Source organism: Ceratotherium simum, chromosome 22, assembly GCF_057802395.1.
Source record: "Ceratotherium simum simum isolate JZ-2026a chromosome 22, ASM5780239v1, whole genome shotgun sequence".
NCBI lineage: Eukaryota > Metazoa > Chordata > Mammalia > Perissodactyla > Rhinocerotidae > Ceratotherium > Ceratotherium simum.
The window spans coordinates 37,854,962-37,875,883 of record NC_141921.1 but is presented as its reverse complement, the minus strand read 5'-3'; the positions used below and the strand labels follow the sequence as shown (position 1 = coordinate 37,875,883).

The 20,922-nt window shown below is 57.3% G+C and overlaps 1 protein-coding gene across 15 annotated transcripts in view; it reads left to right on the top strand.

The window, feature by feature from the left end:
- The window catches only part of ARHGEF10L (Rho guanine nucleotide exchange factor 10 like), a 138,783-nt gene that overhangs the window by 85,503 nt on the left and 32,358 nt on the right, over window positions 1-20,922 (top strand). For all 15 annotated transcript variants that reach the window (XM_087446708.1, XM_087446712.1, XM_087446707.1 and 12 more), the window contains 6 exons: window positions 749-864; window positions 1,378-1,505; window positions 2,913-3,013; window positions 11,123-11,244; window positions 17,302-17,388; window positions 18,985-19,211. In XM_087446708.1, the coding sequence (XP_087302834.1) occupies window positions 749-864; window positions 1,378-1,505; window positions 2,913-3,013; window positions 11,123-11,244; window positions 17,302-17,388; window positions 18,985-19,211 (781 nt within the window). The remainder of the gene's footprint in view (window positions 1-748; window positions 865-1,377; window positions 1,506-2,912; window positions 3,014-11,122; window positions 11,245-17,301; window positions 17,389-18,984; window positions 19,212-20,922) is intronic.

Here is a 20,922-nt window from a genome sequence, read left to right as displayed (position 1 = left end):
GAGATGCCATAAGACCTCAGCTTGAGAAGCCGTGGCCTAGATGATAGAGCCCAGATTCCCTAGCGTGGCAGTCAGGGCCTTCCCCATCTCGTCCTGCCGGTCTCTCCTGCTCCATCTCTTGCTACCCACCCCTCGTGCCCCTGACACTCTGTATTATCACTGGAGATCTGGTCAGCCTCACCCCATCACTGTCCCATCACCGGGATATCTTTCTCCCCAGTACCTTCCACCATCTCTGGTTGCTAATTGCCTGCTTCCCCTCCCCCCTCCCCCAGGTCATATGGTCCATAAGAGCGGAGAACCTGTCTTGTTCACAGCTGTCTCTCCAACACCTGCAATAGAACCTGGCACATAGCAGGTCCTCAGTACATCTTTGAACAATTTGCTATTCATGGGCTTCCTCAAGCCACAGTGCCCTTGCACATGCTGTTCTCCTTTTTGGCAGTGCCCACCGCTCCCTGGCTCTGTGAAGGCTCCTCACCTCTCACAGGCACCGTTGGTTCTCAGTCTTCTGGTTTCCTATGAGCCTTTGTATAGACTGAATGTGGCCCGGATCCCAGGGGCTAGACTTTACCTGTGATTGGATCTGTTCGCCCCCAGGATACAAGAGCCTGGTAATGTTTCCTTCTGTATCTCTAGTGCCACGTCCCCATGGTGACAGCTCTTCTTTTTGCAGTGAGAGGATGCTTGGCTTCTCCTTTGTGCCTTCCCCACCCCTGAGGCTGAGTTGAGTCTCTTCTCTGCCCAGATAAGGTGTACTTCGGCCCCCCGCGCCTGTTCCAGGAGCTGCAGGACCTGCAGAAGGACCTGGCCGTGGTGGAGCAGATAACCCTCCTCATCAGCACGCTGCACGGCACCTACCAGGTACGCAGCGCTGGCCTCGTTGGGCTCCAGGTTGCGCCCTGTCCGCAGCTCCCAGACTCAGCAGGCAGAGTGGGGGGTGGCTCCTCTCGGCCCAGGCTCCCGACATCCTCTGGCCTCTGAGCTCCCACCAGCAGCAGGGGCGGCTGAAGCTCCCTGTCGCTACGTGGAAGTCTGGTGTGCGGGGCCTGGCTGCGGGGCATTATTTTTGTTCTCTGCACGGGGGCCGGTTGGTCTCGCAGCCCCTCCCTGGGCCTCGCCCCGGGCTGGAGAGGATGCTGGCTGGGAGGGTGTGTCCCTCTCACAGGTGCCAGGTGGGGCCTGAACCAAGGGCTGGGCAGCCTGCCCTCAGCCTGGAGCATGGGGGGAGTCGGCCTCCTGCTTGAGGCTAGATGAGCGGTCCAGGCTGAGCTCCAGGACCGCTCCCCGTCCCCTCCCCCTGGGGGACCCCGATCGCTGTAGGATTTTGGGGAGCTAATGGGCTGTGTATGACCTCCTTGGCCTCCTTGACCCTAGAACCTGAACATGACGGTGGCTCAAGACTGGTGCCTGGCCCTGCAGAGGCTCATGCGGGTGAAGGAGGAGGAGATCCACTCGGCGAACAAGTGCCGCCTCAGGCTCCTGCTTCCTGGGAAGCCCGACAAGTGAGAGGAGGGGCTGCCGATGAAGTGGGGGCACTCGGAGGGGCCCCAGAGCCGTCCCGTTCCTCAGCATCACTGTGATGGGAGTGGGTGTGTGTGCGCTACGGGCCGTGCCCGGCACGGCGTTTGGCACAGAGTAGATGCTCATTGTTGAATAAATGAATGAATGAGTGAACAAGCTGTTCACGCCGGGGGTGAGCCCCATCCTCTGTTAGGATCCTCGGACACTCTGCTCTTGGTTGGGTCCTTTTCACTCACAGCAGACTGTGCCGTCCCTGGGGTCAGGCCCCGGCTCTCCTCTTGTGGGCCTGCCTTCCCCCAGCGTGTCCCCTGTCCCCAGTGCCCCCACGGGAGCTTGTGCTCTGTAGACGCTCAGCTGTCACTGATGACAGCCCGGCAGAGATGGGGACGGGTGTCTCTCTGACCCTCTCGCAACTCTGTAAGTGGGTGTCATTACCCCATTTTACAGATGAGGAAGGTGAGGCTCAGAGTTACATGATGAGCCCAGGGCCACACAGTAGGAGGAAGAGCTGGGTTCCCAAGGTGCAGTGAGGGGCTCAGAGCCTAGGGTTTGACCTCCTGGGTGGGGAAGGTAGGGGACAGAGTGTTGTGAGCACTATGGCTGCAGGGGAGGGGACATCGGAGCACCATCATTTGAGGCTCAGGACTTGACTCTGAGAGTCGGCAGCTTTGAGCTCTGACCCAAGTCGGCCACCACCCTGCTGGGTGGCCTCACACAGCTCCCTTCCCCTCTCTGTGCCCTTTTCTCCTCGGGCACCATAGAGGGGTGGTGACACTCGTCCTGCCCACCTCCTGGAGTGGGGATGGCCCACGTGGAGAACAGGCCCCAGAGAACTCTGAAGGGGCCCCCCGCTGCTCCAAGGTGAGAGGACAGTGTGGTGACAACAGTGACCTCCGGCTGCCCCCAGCCTGTGCCCAACCCCATTCATTCATGTCTTCGTGTGTCCGTTCAGCACACATTTACTGAGCAACTGCCCTGTGCCAGGGGCTGGGAGCAGCCCCGAGAGGCCCTGCCCCTCCCTGCAGAGGCTTGTGCTCAGACGTGTGCGGGTGTCTGCCAGGCCTGTGGAAAGCTGACCGGGTGGAGCCCTGGAAGGGCGTCTCGAGTCGCAGCCTGCAGAGGGTCAGGCCCACTCCGGCTTTGCTAGGCCCCCACCCGAGGGGCTGGGGCTGGGCTGGGGAGGTTCCTCCCTCCTGGGGCCATGGTGGGTGGAGGGACTCCTCCAGGGGACTGAGGCTTCCCAGGCCTCCAGCCTCTCTGGTTTTGATGCTCTGAGCGCACCTCGCTCTCTCTCTGGGGCACGTGGGTTGAGGGAGCGGCTGGATGCTTGCCCGGGGGAGCCAGGCCCTTGTTCTGGGCACTCACGCTCCTCGCCCTTCTCCCTGCAGGTCCGGCCGCCCCATCAGTTTCATGGTGGTCTTCATCACCCCCAGCCCCCTGAGCAAGATCTCCTGGGTCAACAGGTTGCACTTGGCCAAGATCGGACTCCGTGAGTGAAGCCCCTGGGAGAGCAGCTTAGGGGACAGGGGTGCGGCAAGGGGAGGTTTGGGGGGTGTGTGTGTGAGTGGGGGTATGTGTGTGAGTGCGTGGGGGGCGTCCAGGCTCCTGAGTTGGCGGGAGGTGGTGCAATGGAGGAACAACGGGAGCCAGGTTCTGAGTCCTGAGTCTCTGCTTAGTGACCGTGGACAAGTCACTTCCCCTCTCTGAGCCTCAGTTTCCCCATCTGTAAAACGATGGGAGTTGTCAGAAAGTAAATTAGTGGTTGGAGGGACCTGGGGGGAGAGGGGAATGGGGAGTGACTGCTAAAGGTGTTTTTCTTTGGTGGAGGTGATGAAAATGTTCTAAAATTAGATAGTGATGATGATTGCCCAACTCTGAATATACTAGAAACCAGTGAAGTGTACACTTTAAAATGGTGGGTTTTATGGTAGCTGAATTCTATCTCAATAAAGCTGTTACCAAAAAAATGATGCGGGTTAGACTAAACTGATTCTCAACCAAGGACCTCTTTCCTTCTTTTTTTCTCCTATGCGTCCCCTAATAACACAGATAAATCATGGACATTTGTATTTATAGAGCACTTCCTGTGGGGCAAGCGTTTTTCTAAGCATTTTACACACGTCTCTTTCATCTCACATTCACGGTAACCCTAAGAGATATGTCTGCTGTGAACCCCTTTTTACAGTTGAGACTTCTGAGGCCCAGAGAGGCACAGTGACTTGCCCGAGCTCACACAGCAGGAAGGGGCAGAGCCAGCAGAGAAATTCCTGTCCGTTCTGCTTCCTCAAGTTGGCGAGTTTCTGCCTGGCAAACCACTTGTGTTAAGTTATAATTACTTTATTTGTCCTCTTTTTGAATTAACAAAAGGCCCGGTTCCTTGCCCATCAGAGCTATTATTGCCTGAGACATACCAGAATTCCCATATGCTGATTTCCAGGCAATAGCAGGGACTTTTTTTTGTTTTTGCTTTTCCTGTTGTGATCTTTTTATAGGTGAGTGTCTATTTCCAATATGTTTTGAAACATTTCTGGAAAGAAGTTAGGACCTTCATCACTGGCTTTCATCAATTAAAAAACTGTTTATTGAGTCTCTACAGTGATTTTAGGCATAAGGGAAAAGGGCAATGACAAAAACAGAAAGATCTCTGCTCTCAAGGAGCTTACAGTTTATGAGGGGCAAGCAGACGTTACATGAGGAGCAAATCAACAGGGAGTGGCGGTGCTGTGAAGGGGATAGAGTCCCCATAAGGAGATAGAGTCCCATCACCCGATGGGACTGGCACTGAGCCGGGGGGTCGGGATTGCTCTCGGGGAGGGCCTCTGAGGAGGTGACATCTGAAGCTGTGAAGAGATGTGCACAAAATGATCCAGGCTTCAGGAACAGCAAATGCAAAGGTCCTGAGGTGGCCAGAGCTGGTGAATTGGGGGGAGAGAAGTAGGTGGGTGGAAGTGGGGGCCGGTTTTCCAGAAAGCCAAGGTGAGGTGTATGGAACTTGTTCTGGACATGATGGGAGCTGTTTGTTGTAGCACTGAGAGCTGGACAATGTCCTGATTTAAGTTCCACTGAAGTGGATCGTTCTGGCTACTGTGCGGAGAGGGCGTCGGAGAGGCAGGTGTGGAGGTCAGGGAGGGAATGGGGAGGAGGTTGTGGCCTTGGAGGACTCACAATCAGAGGCTTCTGCTCAGCCTGCCCCTTCTTGGATCTGCTGCTGGTGTTGCACAAGCCTCTGCTGGATGTTTCTGGGTGACCGGGAGGCCTGTGGAGGTTGGAGAAAGGATTGGAGCAGAGGCTGCCCCGGCCCTGGCAGAGGACAAGGGAGTTCTGGCTGAGGTGGCTCCTCCTCCCCGGCCCATGGAGCACGTGCGTCTTGGGCCCGAGCCCTGTTCACACACCGGCTCTAAGGGCAGGGAAACCTCCTGTTTGACCCCGGGTGCTCTGCTGAGTGGGGCTGGGCGCTGGAGGGCGAGGAGCTGACTGATGGCCTGGGAAGACGCCCAGGCACCTTATCTCCAGCAGTTTCACTGCAGCAAAGTTTTAATGGAAGGAGAGTCATTTGAAATCTTATTTGAATGCCTGGGTTCCCCTGGGGCTTGAATAATTTGTTCCTTTTATTTTGCCAGTTTGTTTTTTTTATCTGCAGTGCCTGGTGGGGGGATAAATAATATGAGCCCGTTAGAAATAGAATACGTGAAAAACATTTATTCGTCAAGGATGTTATTCCTTTAATTTCTTTTTTCTGTATCTTCCTCTCTCCCTGACTACCGTGTGCTGAGATCATAATCCACCGAAGACTGAGAAAGGAGAGGGCTGGGGTGGGGGCGCCTGGGATCCGGGAGGGGGCCCTGGGGAGTCTGGGGACCCCGTTCACATCCGAGCGTGGCCGTCCCGTGCGTGTGGTCCGGGGGAGGCTGCTCCCTCCTGTAACCAGGACTGGAGCTCCCTGGGCCTTTTCCCCCGTTGCGTTTTGGGATCTTAGCATCATGTGAGGTGGAGCCAGACTGGGTTCAGTTCCCAGCTCTGCTGCTTCCAGCTCTGTGATCGCGGGCGGACGATTTAACCTCTGGATGCCTTGGAGTCTATCAGCGGATGGGGAGAATCCAGGGGCCCCTCACAGGGCTCTTGTGAGCATATGGGGAGACGGTGCCAGGAGGGCACCTGGGGCAGCCGGCGCCTGGCACGTGAAGCTCCCAGAACAAGAGTGTCTGCGTCTCAAATGGGGAGGTGATGGGCCTAAGGTCACACACGGTTTAGTGCAGAGCGGGGCCTCCCACCTCGCTCTGCCAGTTAGTCTCCGGTTCTAAAGGCCCCGGAGGAGGCGAGGTTGGGGGCTTCCAGCACTGCTTTCCCGTGACTCCCCACCTGCAGCTCTCAAAGCTCTGCATCTCGGGCCCGTACGCTCCACGGGCCCCTGGAGCCTCTCCCCTCCACGGCCCTCCTTGTGCCCCCTCCCCAGAGGACCTGGGCTGGGCAGGCCACCGGCTGACCTCATGCTCACAGGGACATATCCACGTGGGCCGCGGTCTGGGGGGCCCTCCCTCGTGCCTCTGACGTGGTTAGTTTTTCCAGCCCTCAGCCCTCGCAGAAACGCCAACACTCCACCCGACAATAAACTCGGTTACGGAGTGCTGCGCACGGCCCGGCAGCATGCACTGTGCGTTCTCATCCTCCTCTGCATCCCACCAGCTCAGAGGTCGGCGCCAGGACCTGCCCAGGCCCTCGGCCGGAAGCCGCGGGTCTGCCCTCCAGGAGGGGGCCGAGGGCATTGGCCCCGGAGCCCGACTTGGGTTTTACCCCAGCTGGGTGACCGTGGCCACTCGCCTGGCCTCCCTGGACACCAGCGTCTCTCTCTGCAGGGGAGGGTGTTTGGAGAAGTCGCGTCCTGAGGTCCCGCCAGCCCCGATGTCCGCGGCTGTGACGAGCAGCACCTCCGTGGTCCTGCGAGGTGTGACAGGGCCTGACGGCAGCCTGGGATTTGGGAAGGTAGAGAAGGGCAGTCCGGGCTGTCCCCTGGGGCAGCAGTGACAGGAGAGACACAGCCCTGGGACTGAGCACAGCAGGAGTGTTGGAGGCTGGGTGGGCTGGGAAGCAGGGCTGGGCTGGGGGTGGGCTCTGCCTGGTGGTGGAGAGGCGGCCCTGCAGGCATCTGCCCTCAAGTGTAGTAATAGACATACTCCTAACCACAAGAACAATGATCATAATGGGTACTATTTCTTGAGTGCCTGGGGTATACTAGGCAATATATATATTCTTTCCAGTGCTTACAACTCCAAATGGTTGGAATTATTTCCCCCATTTTCCAGATGAGGCAATAGGCTCAGAGAGGTTAAGTGTCCAGCTCAGTGTCACACAGCGAGCTGGAGGCTCGCTGGAGTTGGGATGTGCCAGGGCCCTTCTGGCGGAATCAGCCTCCTGTGGCTGGTGGGGTTGTTCTGAGGGCTTGGAGGTAGGGGAGCGGAAGGGGATGTGACTCCAGCCCTGGAGCATTTCCCACTGCCCCACGGGGTGCTCTCGTGTTCACTGGGTGCTGGCAAACAGAATTGGGTGCTAAATAAGCCCCCACTTAATGTCAATTGGAAATCACGGCTGTGCCGTCGGTGCCAGTTCTTAATGTCACTTATCCCAAGCGGGCTTTCCGTTTTCAGTGGCAACAACCTTCTAATTTGGTCTCAGCCGCTCTGGTTTTGTGATGGGAACAATGACAGTGGCAGATGGGGAGCAAGAGCTCCATTTTCTTTTAACGTTCCCAATCGCGGGCAGGGAAGGCGCCATCTGGAAGGAGAAGGTCAGATCATTAAAAAAGTATACAATAATAAATTGCCAGGACGTGATGGGCTGTGGGTGCGTTGTGGGGGGAGAGAGGAGATGGGAGGGGGTCCGGAGGCCGCTGGAGAGGAACTGGCTTGAGTGCTCCGTCGTGCCTTGTCTGGTAGAGGTGGGGACTGCGGGATTGTTAGCTCCTTGAGAGCCGGGCAGACTCTCACGTCTCACCCGTCTTTATTCGCCGCCCAGGGGCTTGTCCAGGAGGCAGCGCGGCCATGATGCGAGCACCTGTCATGGAGAAGGGGCTGCCCCGCAGGGCGGGCGTTGCAGGCGCTGTGCGAAGTGCCCCCTGGGCTAGTTCCTTGGCCCCTGGGCAGTGCCATTGATGTCCCCGGTCTCCGTTTCCCCAGGGTAGAACCGGGATGGAAACACTGACCTCCCCTGGTGGCCATGAGGGTGAAATGAGACCACATGTGGGACAGAGCTTTGTAAACTGTGAAGTGTGGTGCACATAGTCACTCTGTTATGGTGATGCCGTCCTCTGCTGTACTTCTCCTTTCCTTGATGGCTCTCCTGCTCGGTGGCAGGAACCAGGTTTCATGTGACTCTGTCTCCAGGGCCCCGTGGGGCGGAGGGCCCGACACGGGGGACATTCCTGAGCCCGTTTAGAGTGAGCTCACCGCCCAACGACTCGACTGCTTGAGGGAGAGGGTGTGCGGGTGCGAGCCTCCGCTGGAGCAGGCTGTTCCCGTAACGATGCCTGACATTTGCGAGTGTTTCTGACTTCTTAAAGAGCGTGCGCACCTGCCACCTCATTCCTGCTCCTCTTGCCGTCACCGACACCTGATGCCACCTTTCCCTGGCAGCAATGGCATTTTTTTAAAGCCACTTTATTGAGGTATGATTGACATAACAAAAAGCTGTGCCTGTTTAATGCATACAACTGGATGAGTTTGGAGATAAGTACACACCTGTGAACCCATTGCCACAATCTATGCCGTAAACAAATCCACCGCCTCCACGAGTTCGCTCCCGTCCTCTTATTTATTATTATTTTTTGTGATAAGAACACTTAATATAAGATCTATCCTCTTAGCCAATTTTAAGCACATAATTCAGAATGTTAACTATAGGCACTGTGCTGTGCGGACGGTCTCTAGGATTTATTTGTCTTGTAACCAAAGCTCTGTACCCCCTGATTGATTGTTCCCCTTTTCCCCTCCCTGATGACGGCCTTTCTCCAGTGCTTGCTCTGTGCTGGGCATCGGGGTGGGGAGTGGGGGAGTGGGGTACCGCTCTCCTGGATCGTTCCCGTTTGACAAATCCGGCAAGTGAGGTTCTGAGAAGAGACTTTGTTCATACCGCACACATGTGTTGATGGTCTGTTGTGTGTCCGGTGCTGTGTGAGGGGATGGGGTGGGGTGTAGACGGAGGTGGTGTGGAGGGTTTCAGCCTGCACAGAACGTGAGCGTAGAAGGGGAGGCTGTGGGTGCACGCACACACATGCACATACACGCAAAACACACCCGCACCCACATGCACAGTACACATGTGCATGCACACACGCACAGTACACACAACGCATGTACACACACGCACACACATGGACACATGTACACACATGCATGCACACATACATGTACACACACACACAGAAGAAAAAAGAGACAAGCCAATAAAAGAGCTGGAAACCATGGTAAAGGGCACAAGCCACCCCAACAGGGGCTGAGACAGAAAATGATGGGGGTGGGTGATGGTCGGTTATAGGCCATTCCGAGAAGGTGGACGCTTAACCTAAGCCTCGGAGAGGGGAGGAGCCAGCCTGGAGAGAGCTGAGGACAGCGTTCCAGGCAGAGGGAACATCCCCACTTGTCCTGTTTAAGTTGCTGAGGAGAGCCCAGTGCGATGGAGCCTGTGACCGCGGGATGAGGCCGGGAGGGAGGGAGAGTCCTGCAGCCCTTCCGGAAGCGTTTGGATTTTATTCCGAGTGGACTGGGACTGGACTGACGTTTTTAAGCGGGGGACGGCGAGGTCCAGCGGAAGTTTAGCAGAATGGCTCTGGCTGCTGGGGAGGGCTGACTGTAGGGGGCAGTAGTTAGTGTGGGGAGACCGGCCAGGAGTCCCCGTGTGGCTGGTGGGCAGGGTGGCCCGGGTCCCACTTCCTCGTTGCCACTGAGCACTGCGTTGGGGTGGGGAGGCTGCTGTCGTGACGGTTCAGTCGGTGGCCTCTCCTCCCGTCTCCGAAGCTCCATGTGCCCATAAGCTTGGTGTCCTTGCGTTAGGTGCCCCTCTCACCGGGGCGTCCAGGGCAGAACTTCCTCCTCGCTGTCCAGTGCACCATGTCCAGGGTTAGTCATGCCCATGGGCGTCGGTGGGGGGCTGGTTGCTGGAAGACTGCCTGGTTTAGTGCAAAGAACCCTGCCTTTGACTCAGACAGACCTGAGTCCCCATCTGGGCTCTGCCACCCAGGCACGCACGTGGCCTGGTCACTTACTTAATCCCCGAGTGTCAGCTCATCACCAGTAAAGTGAGAATCATTGTGCTGACCGTGCTTGGGTATTGTGAAAGCGAAGCCGGGAGCGTGTCTGTGGCACTCAGCGTGTGCCTGATGCGTGGACACATCGTAGGCGCGTCTTAGCCGCACTGCCCCTGCCTTCGGGTCCCAGGAAGGGAGTCCTCGTACGGAGTGTACAGAGGGACGGGCTCTTTGCAGGGAGAATTCTTTGGGAGGGGTGGTGGTTTACTTGCTTACTCACTTGCTCCTCCTTCCATCCATTCTTTCCGCCCATGTTTGCTGAGCACTTACTAGGTGCAGGCAGCGTGCACGGTGCCTGGGAGACAGTGGTGAATGAGAGCCTGGATCCCTGCTGCCCTGAACTTACATTCTAGAGACACGTGGAGACAGACTGTAGACAAGGAAATAGACAGAATGATTTTAGATTGTGGTGAAGGCTCTGTGGAAGGTGAGACAGAGTCTTCAGAGCCAGAGTCTCTCTCCCTGAGACAAGGGGCCACCATAGCCGGGGTGGTCAGGGAGGCCTTCTTGGAGGTGGCAGCATGTGAGGCAGCCTTGACTCATGTGAAGGAGCCTCTGTGGAGAACATGGTTTAGCAGATCCTCTTGAGCGCAGAGGTCTCCAAATGTGAGTCCAGGGTCTGGGCAGGGGCCTGGGCCTCTGCACTTGTAACAGGTCCCCAGGGGCTTCGATGCCCAGCTGGACTGGGGAACCTGGAGGCATGTGACCTCCTAGGTTTTGGGGTAGCCTGGAAGGACGCAGGAGAGAGTCTTCCTCTTCTCCATCATCATCACAGTCAGGTATAAAAGCAGTGTGGCTGCGTGTCACAATCCAAAATCATCTCGTCCACTTGCTTGTTTCTGGCCGTCTCCCACCTCTTGAAGGGACGATCGAGGCAGCAGGGGTCTGGACTGAGTTCAGCATCGTGATGCTTTCTGAACCCTTTCCCATCTGTCATTTCACTGACTCTTCACAACAAGGATGAAGGCAATTCACTCGTCCCTATTTCATAGGTGAAGAAATCGAGGCTCAGAGAGTTGGGGTGATTTGCACAGGTTGCTCAGGGAGGCGGCACTCAAGCTGGGACTCAGACCTTAGGTTTCCCGACTCCCTGCCCGGGGCCCACAGCCGTGACCGTGGAGCGAGGCCGGATCTCATCTCAGATGGGCTGGAGTGCGGCTGGGGAGGGACTGGCTGGGTCAGTCCAGGCCCCCGTGCAGGCCGGGCCTCCGGGGCCTGCGGTGGCCCCCTGGGCTGGCAGGACTACTCACTGCCCGCTTGGTCCTTGGACTAGGCTCACCCACCTCCTTCCTCTTGCTGTAGGGGAGGAGAACCAGCCGGGCTGGCTCTGTCCGGACGAGGACAAGAAGACCAAAGCCCCATTCTGGTGCCCGATCCTGGCCTGCCGCATCCCTGCCTTCTCCCCCCGGGGCCTCAGCCTGCAGGTGAGTGGAGCGGGTCCTGCTGAGCCTGCCACGAAGGTGGCTGTCGTTCCCCTTCTCCTGGGAGAACCAGAGGTTCTAAGTGGTGCCCACAGCAGGAGAGGCCCAGCTTCAGTTCCAGCTTCTCGACTTCTTACTGATGGAGTTGCTCGAGCCTTTGTGTTGCTGCAGGAGTTAGCCTTCCCCCCCCAAAAATGGGGGTAGATGCCCTCTGTGGGTCAAGTGAATGGAAAATTCTGTTATTTTGAGCTAACAAATAGCAATGATCTCATCAGTTGGTGGCATGACTCCAGCTCAGAAGATAGGCCGGAATATGCCCAAGTGGCCGTGCCAGACTCTCTGGGTTGGACTTGTATGATGCTGCCAGGCGGGAGCAGCTGTGGCTCCACAGCCAGCGTGGCTCCCATGTGTCAAGTACCTACTGTGCTCCCCTAGGGCTTTGCCATCACTCTCTTCTTTGAATATTTATCAGAACCCCATGAGTGGAGGTTTCTAGATCTATTCCACAGGTAAGGAAGCTAAGGCTCAGACGGGTGACGTGGTTTTCTAAAAACGACACAGCCAGTAAGGATGGGTCCAGGAGCTGGAACCTGTCTGCCTGATTCTCACGCCCGAGGTCTTAACCACTAGAGTGCTCAGCTCTGCTGTCACCCGTCCCTGATGTCCTGGCTGAGCTCACCCCTCCATCTGGAGCAACTACTCCCATCCTCCTCCCAAGGAGATGAGGTCATCTGGGCTCTGCGAAGGGGAGAGCAAGCTTGGGACCCAGGCCCAGATGCGTCAGCCCCGAGAGACAAGCTGATGCGCCATAGACTGAGGCTCTAAACAGCTGAAAGAACATACCCTTGGGACGTCAGTTCATTCATTAGTTCATTCATTCATTCATTCATCCATTCTGCATATAATTTTTGAGCACCTACTGTGTGCCAGGCCCTGTGCTAGCTGGGAATACAGTGGTGACCAAAACATACAAGGTCCCTACCCTCATTGTAGCTTTCAATCTAGCAGAAAGAGAGAGGCAAAACCCCAGCAAATGAAAGGAACTAGAAAAAAGTGATGTGTCTTATAAAGAAAATAAATCACATACAATAGATACAGAAATGGGGCCACATAGTTAGGGGGTCAGAGAGGGCCTCTCTGAGGACATGGCATTTAAACTGAGAGTCGTATGGCAAGAAGGATGCAACCCCTTGAGGGCCCAGGGGAAGAACATTCCAAATAGCAAACCAGCACAGACAAACCAACAACGTAGGCACAGTCGGGAGCCGGGAGGAGGGGCAGGCCACGGGGAGAGGAGGGTGAGCGGGGCCACGCCGGCCTTGCAGGCTGGGTCGGGTTTGGATTTTGGAAGGATCATCCGATCCTTCTGGCTGTTGTGTGGACACGAAGGGGGCAAGATGGGTACCGAGAGACCAACGCCGAGCTTGGTGGGGGGGTACTGCTGAGACGGGGCAGGAGGAGGCCAGGGCCGGACTGGGTGGGGGGGCGAGTGAGGCACTCGCCTCAGGACCACAAAATCTCAGTCATCACGATAAGTCATATTTTAAGCAATACTTACAAAAAAATCAAATCAGCAAACTGTGGCCTTGGTCGGGCTGCTTTTCTTTGTCACTAAAGGGCCGGGATTAGGATGAGTCAGGGTTGCGCAAGTGCAGAGTTGGGTCGTCTTTATTTAAACTCTTAGTGATTGTTCACTATGGATTTTTTTTTTGCATTATTTTTGATCTTAAAAAATTATGTTAAAATATTTTTCTTGATGTCTGAGTGTTTTGCCCCCCCCGGAAGACTTGCACCCGAGGTGAGCGTCCCTCTGTCCTCACCCTAGTCCCAGTCCTGGTGGAGGCAGTGGGCGGGGGACGTGGTGACACATTCAGGGAGTGTGCTGGGGTCGTACTGGCGAATTGGTGGAGATGAGATGGGGGCTGAGGGTGAGGGAGAGGAAGGGTGTGCCCAGGACCTTGGCTTGTGCTCTGGGAGGATGGTGCAGTGGGGTGGGGAGGCGTTCCCCGTGCACAGCCTGGTTTAGGGATTCAGTGAGAGAGACCAGGTCAGTTACCGGCTCGGAGCCTGACTCATGGCCGGTGGCCAGTGGCCAGGATAACAACAACAACGGCAACAATAATAGTAACAACAACAATATTATTTAAAATTCTTTAATCTTGACAGTATGGTAGCAAGCCCTTCCATGAGGGGTCTGTGTGCCAGGCTCTGTTCTAGCTGCTTCCCGGTGATTAACTCTCTAATCCTCCCTCAGAGACGGGGCTGTGAGGCCTGAGGCTGAGAGAAGGGAGGCAGGAGCAATCATCGCCCACGGTTCCCCGGGGAGAGTTTTCTCGACTGCTTCCCGATCCTGCTCATTCCCGCCTCCTCTGGGGCGTGGCTAGCGTGTGCCATGGCATCGATCACCCCACCAGACATTTCCAGGGGGAGCCAGGAGCCCGGACTTTGTAGGGCTTTAGTTCTTATTTATTGATTGATTATTGATCGGCAGGGAGGCCTGCTGAGTCTTGCGAGCTCCTTCCCAGCATGTGGGGTTGCCCGTGGGCCTCGGGGTGGGGGAGCGGAGTCCGAGGAGTGGGGATTGTTCAGGGTGCGCCCTGCCTGCGGCTCTCCTGGCCCCAGCACATCCCGTGGAGAAGGCTGACCCTGGGCTACTTCCAGGATGGGGAGTGGATTCTCCCATCGGGAATATCCGACACAGGCTGTGCCCTGACAGGTCACACCGGGCGGTGGAGTTGCAGACAGGCTGCTGCCTCCAGGGCCTCCCTGGAGGAAACCCCCACCGAAGCAGGGAGCCATCTCCCTCCTCACACCTGGGGGATGAGGGCTTGAGACATTTCTCGTTTGGAGCTCTGGGGCCTGGGGGTGAGTAGTCTGGAAGTATCCTCAGCCCCTCCTGGTCCCCTGCCTGCCATCTCCTACAGAGCCCCCCACGTGAGCCAAGGGGACCGTGAGTGAATCTCTGGGTAATGGGCCTGTGGAGCTCCCAAGGGACATAGCAGAGCCTGCACATCCCATTTGCTGGGCCCCAAGACACCACTCCTGCTCTGCCTGTGCCTGCCTCTCACCCCAGACCAGGCAGATGTGCCCATCAGCTCCGTGCTGGCAGCCAGATGAATGAGGGCCTTGGAGTGCCAGGGCCTTGTCCAATTACTGCGGAAACAGAGGGGAGTGTGTCGACCTCTGCCTGCGCCTCCCTCCCAGCCCACCACCTCTCCCCAGGCCCAGGCCCAGGCCCAGTCCCAGGGGCCCAGGACTCGGGCTCTGCGGCTGGTCTAATGGGAGCCGGCGACCGAGTCTGTCCTCCAGGAGAGGCTTGCTGGCCCCCGCCCCTCTCCCAGTGTAGACGAGATCAGCGCTCTTGTACTGCCGTCCGGATGAGGGTGTGTGTTGGGTTCTTTCCCTCCAGGGAACAGGGATGCCGGGGGCTGAAGGAAGGAGCCTTTCTCTTCTCAGTGCTGACGGTGCCCGGTGCCCACGCTGGGCCGCACCCAGGCCTTCTGACTCAGAAGGGAGTTGAGTTGGGAGAGTGAAAGAGCATCAGCGGTGCCACCCTGCCCTGAGTCTGAATCCCAGCTCTGTGTGTCCCCACTGTGCGACATCAGGAGTGCTGCTTCAGTGCCCAGTGTCACAGCTGTGTCTTCAGTGCGTAAACTGGGGTGGCCACCGTGCCTCCCTGCTGGGGTTACAGTGAGGATTACATGACACGATTCGTGTCCAATGTTTGTTAGCCTGTTTCGTGGCTTGTGCTCAGAGATCAAGAGATGGAAGCAAATGTCTGAGGACAGTTTGGTCCCCAGGAAGGAAAAGCCACCTGTGTCTGTTTTGGGGGATTTCTGAAGGCCTGACTACTGAGGTGTCGGGAGATTCTTCTTGGACCCCCGGCTCCACCCAAGCTGGAGGCCTGTCCCTGGAGGGGCACCAGGAGGCCAAGGGGAGGGCTCAGTACACACCCGTCCCCCCAGTGGGCTGAGGCCCAGCCTAGAGGCCTGCCTGCAGACGGGGACTGTGAGAAGGGGTGGGGTGCTGCCCTCGCTGAGTGCTTTAAGATGCACGCACCTTGGGCGACCGGAGGGCTGTAGCCCAGACCTGCAGCGGGTCCACGGCCAGGCTTCCTCCGGCCTCAGCGTGCTAGCCGAGCGGCCTCTATCCTGACCGTCACCCTCCGTTAGCCAGAGCTGCTTGCTGTTCCTGGGGCCCCTGTCTCCTAACTCTGCCACAGCTGCTTGTCTGTGACAGCCCCTCCCCTCATGGTGTTTTTCTGCTGATGGAGTGGGTTGCTGCATGTAATGTGCTAGAACCTCCTGCAGGAAGTGCTTGGTAAGCAGTGGCTGCTGCCGAGTGCCCAGCCCTGTGCTGAGGGCTTTAGGTCCACCCTCTGCAGTCCCCACGACCATCCTGACGAGAGGTCAGGGTTCCCACAACCTTGAGGAACTGGTAGCGGCTGAGCTGGGATGGGAGCTCGGCCAGCTGCATCCCCAGCCTGCCTCTTTCCCTGGCCTGTGCCCCTCGCTCTCCTCTGCTCTGCACGGGGCACCCTGACGTTGGGGGAGTCAGCTCCTGGCATGGACGGGACTTCTGTGTCCAGGGCCTTGCCCGTCCGAGGAGCCATTTGAGTTTTTGCCATCATCTTGGACCGGGGCTCTGTTGACTCTGCTGATATCCTGGCCCACTGGTGTTGCCATGGAAACGTCTGAGCCAGGGCTGCGGTTGCCCCTCCGCTGTCTGGAGAGGACAGGAGCAGCAGCCTGGGAGAAAGGACCAGGCCCCCTCCGCCGGGTGTGACCCACCATGAACAAAAGGACGGGGAGCAGGGGCCTGAGGGTGCCCAGGAGGCCAGAGTTAGGGGAGCCTCCTGCCCCGGGCATCTGGACCCGTGCTCCCAGCCAGGCGGAAGTGAGAGCCTGGAGTGCTGAGGCCTCCAGCATGGCAGCCTGGCTCTGGGTAGAATTCAACCAGAGTAGAAAGGGCCCTGGGCCTGGGAGCTGAAACTTTGAATTCCAACCCTGACACTCCTACTAACCTGCTGTGTGACCTTGAGCCAGTCGCATCTCCCACCCCCCACCCCCCCTGAACTTCACATTTGCTGACTTCTAAATGAGGTGGCTGATGAGGTGACCTCTTTGGATCCCCTCTCTTATGGCCCTTGGAAATTTTGTTAAGACTATCCCAACAGGGCTGGGCCCGGCCGGGGCCTTCAGCACCAGCAGAGGGCAGCACCCGCCTGGCAAAGGTCCAGTGGAGGCGGCGTTCCTCCACAGGGCACGGCAGGTCGAGCTCTCCCCACTCCACCTCCTTCCCCTTCCGTGTGGCTGGGGCTTCCAGCAAGGCCCATGAAGGGCCAGGCCATCTCCTCACATTGCTGTCCTGGCCAGAGAGACAGACTGGCCGAGTCTAGCTCGGGAAACGGGTCCCAGAGAGCCAGCCAGTGTGGGGTCTGGGGCAGCAGATGCAGGAGGAGGAAGCAGCTGGTGGCTCTCAGTGACAGCCTGTTACACCCGGAGCCCCCGGCCCCCGTGGCAGCCTGTACAGGCCGCCCAGCCCTCTGGTCCCGGTGGGCTCGTCTGCAGAGTGGTTCTGTTGTGGAGTGGGGCAGAAGCCAGACCTTCGGCCCCCTTCCCCCCTCCGTTGTGTTTCTCTGGAGTGATGTAGGAAGTCACGAGCCTTCCCTGTGGCCGAGGACAATCGTGTCTCCTCCGTGGACCTCAGTTTCCTCAGCTGTAAAATAAGGGGGGTGGGCGTTAGTGGTTTTCAACAAATCTTATCTGGAAGTTGCTCAGTTTGGAGAATCCTAGGCTGGCCCAGAGTATCATTCAGGCCCCTTCTGGCCAAAAGGTTCAGGAGAGCAATGTTCAGATGCAAGTGCAGAGGAACTGCCTGGAGATCCTGGGAAATCAGCTGCTTTCCTGGCCCCACCCTCAGGGATCCTCATTCGGGGCCTGAATGGGGCCCAGAAACCTGCAGGTTTAACGACCCCTGAAGGTGATCCAGACAAAGATCCTCCTGCCAAATATTGGCACCTTGACACTTAACCCTCGTGTGCCATCTCTGTCTCTGCAGCTTGGGGCACTGGTCCACAGTCCTGTCAGCTGTCCCCTGCTAGGCTTCTCAGCGGTCAGCACCTCGCTTCCACAGGGCTACCTCTGGGTGAGTAACCCCCACGCTCAGCCAGGGATTCTGGCCTCAGGACAGGAGCAGGGAGGGTGGACCCGGGAGGCGTTGCTGGAGAAAGCCGCCTGCCTGCTGGCCCCCATTTGTGCACCTGCACCTGGCAGGCTCTTCCTGGGGACCTCTGTGCCCAGCTCTGTGCTTGGGGTAGGCAAGTACAGCCTAACCAGGGACAACAGAAAACCAGGGGACAAAGAAGTGAGCATGACTCTGGCAAATGGCCCTGGTGCCATGAAGGGAATGAATGGGGAGCTGTGCAGAGTGCCTAGGTGGCAGGGCCTTCCCCCCAGGGGTCAGGAGGCAGGGCTGGTGACTGCCCATCTCCCGCAGACATCCCAGCCCACGTTTCTGCCCCCACGGTTCCTGGCAAAGCCTCTCTCAGTTCAAATAGGTGCCCACTGTGTTCCTTATGGGGCAGACTGTGCCCTTCCGTAGACTCCCCGAGGTTCCAGCCTCACCACGCCTCTGGCCTTCCTCTAACTCCTCCTGCTTATTCCTGTTTCCAGGCGCTCGGGCAAGAAAACTCAAGAGTCCAGCCCAAATGTCCTCTCTGAGGGTGATTTGTTCTTCACTGTGTCCCTAATATCTAGCACATGGTGTATCCATCCATCCATCCATCCATCCACCTACTCTTTTATCCCTTCCTTCCATCCATCCATCTACCCATCCATCCATCCATCCAACTACTCTTTTATCCCTTCCTTCCATCCATCCATCTACCCATCCATCTATCCATCCATCCATCCATCCATCCATCATCCATCCATCCATCCATCATCCATCCATCTATCCATCCATCCATCCATCCATCCATCTATCCACCCACTCTTTTATCCTTTCCTTCCATTCACCCATCATCCATCCATCCATCCACCCACTTTTTTTATCTCTTCCATCCATCTGTCCATCCATCCATCCATCCATTTTTTTTTAAATATTTAAAATTTTTATTTATTTATTTATTTTCCCCCAAAGCCCCAGTAGATAGTTGTATGTCATAGCTGCACATCCTTCTAGTTGCTGTATATGGGACACGGCCTCAGCGTGGCCGGAGAAGCGGTGCGTTGGTGCGCGCCCGGGATCCGAACCCGGGCTGCCAGCAGCGGAGCGCCCGCACTTAACCGCTAAGCCACGGGGCCGGCCCCATCCATTTTTTATCTCTTCCATCCATCCATCCACTCAGCAAGTATACATTGAGTGTCCACCGTGTGCTAGACATAGAGGTAGAACAGTGAACAAGACAGAGAAGGACATTTTAAAGGGGCAGAGTGTATGTTCACTGTTGTTGGTTGAAATTCACTCTGTAAGGTGGAAACAGAAGGCTGACGGGTATCTAATCCACCTCAGCTCCTTACCTGATTTCCTTTGAGCCCTGAATCTACCTTGTTGCCATGGCAGCTGGGGACAAGTGACCTTCAGTGACAGCAGGATGTGAGTGGGCAGGAGGGGGACTCCTCTCGATACCTAACCTCAGTGGCCAGTAGAAGTTAGGGACAGGTCACTGGGAGGGCAGGGGCTGAGCTCCGCCTCTACTCTTGTGGTTCTGCCTGACGGCCTCTCTGGTCTCTGCCCCAGGTTGGAGGCGGGCAGGAGGGCGCAGGGGGCCAGGTCGAGATCTTCTCCCTGAACCGGCCCTCGCCCCGCACGGTCAAGTCCTTCCCGCTGGCGGCCCCTGTGCTCTGCATGGAGTACATTCCGGAGCCGGAGGAGGCAGAGAGCAGAGACAAAGACGAAAGCCACACAGCTGCTGACGCCTCAGCTGCAATGCATCCGACCATCTGCCTGGGGCTCCAGGATGGCAGGTGAGGGGCCTGGGCCGGAGGGGCTGCGAACAGCCTGGGGCACGGCTGGGCGTGGTGGGGGCTGTCCCTCTAGCTTTCCCGGTCAGCTTGTCGTCCACCAACACTCTCCGCCCTGGTTGGGAGCAGGAAGGTGGGGACCAGAGAGGCCCAGCGTGGGGGCCGAAGTGTCAGGAGCTGCTTGCACTGTAACTTAGACCCTGCAGGGGCTGCTTCACGCGAGCTGGCCCCCTCCCGGGCAGCGTGGTACCCTGGGTGAGTGCTGGCTTTGTGTCAGCCGCAGCTGGGTTTGAATCCACTGTTTCCTCTCTGCGGAGCCTCCAGTGCACCATTTGACGCTCCGAGCCTCAGTTACTCGTCCATGAAGTGGGGATTAGAATCCCCCCATGCAAGGCTGCCGTGAGTCCCCCAAGACGTGGGTCATGCGAAACCTTCAGTGCACTTAGCTGTCACTGACAATGTCCACCCACCTGTGGCCTCCGTTCTTGCAGGGCGGGTGAGGGTCCCGGGCGCACCGAGGTTATGAGACCTGCTGGTGGCGGGGGCTTCCCCTGTAAGACATGCCTGGAGCTGGTGAGTCACCAGACACTTACTTGCGGAAAGGGGAACCTGACGGCCAGTAGTGTGAGTGGAGCGTGAATATTCCCCCTGGTTAATCGGAAGGTGCAGGTGGTGAATGAAGAAGACCCTGAGGGGGGCCGCGCCCCCACGTCCTCCCTGTGGCTCTATACTCTTCAATCCTGTCCTGGAGTGGGGGGAGTGGGTATTCCTGAGCACCTGCCGTGTGCCGCTCCCGGGGCTGGGGCTGTGACCTCGAGGCAGCCCCGCTGTGAAGTCTCTCCCCCCGTTTCCCACACAAGAAACCAAGGGAGGAGCACAGAGCTAACACACATGGAACCAAGCTGGGGACTCTAGAAGCTCCGTGAAGCCTGGGCCTGGGTCTGCCCAGCCAGGGCCCGGACTCAGGAGGTGTTGGTGAACACCTCTTTTTTTTTGTTGTGAGGAAGATCAGCCCTGAGCTAACATCCATGCCAATCCTCCTCTTTTTTGCTGAGGAAGACTGGCCCTGAGCTAACATCCGTGCCCATCTTCCTCCACTTTTTACGTGGGTCACAGCCTCAGCATGGCCTGACAAGCGGTGTGTCGGTGCGCACCCGGGATCCGAACCCCGGGCCGCCAGCAGCGGAGCGCATGCACTCAACCGCTAAGCCACAGGGCCGGCCCCTCTTTTGTTTTTAATGAGATAAAATTTGCATAAAATTTACCGTTTTAAAATGTACAATTCAGTGGCTTCCAGTACATTCACGATGTGCAACCATCACTACTATCTAGTCTAGAACATTCTCATCACCCCAAAAAGAAACCCCATACCCATTAAGCAGTCACCGCACTCCCTGCCCCAAACCCCTGGGAACCACTAATGTGCTTCCTGTCTCTGGATTTGTCCCTTCTGGACGTTTCCTATAAACGGAATCATGCAACAGGTACAACGTGTGGCCTTCTGTGCCTGGCTTCTCCCACTCAGCACGACGTTTTCAAGGTTCATCTGTGTGGCACGTGGTGGTGCCTCCTTCCGTTTCCTGGCTGTGAGGTGCTCATCGTTGCCCCCTTTTGTGGGGGAACTGAGGCTCGGCAGTCTGGGGTCAGTCGTCTGGACTTGCACCCGGGTCCGTGTGACCCTGAGAACTGTCCTCTCAGCACCTTTATTGTGCCA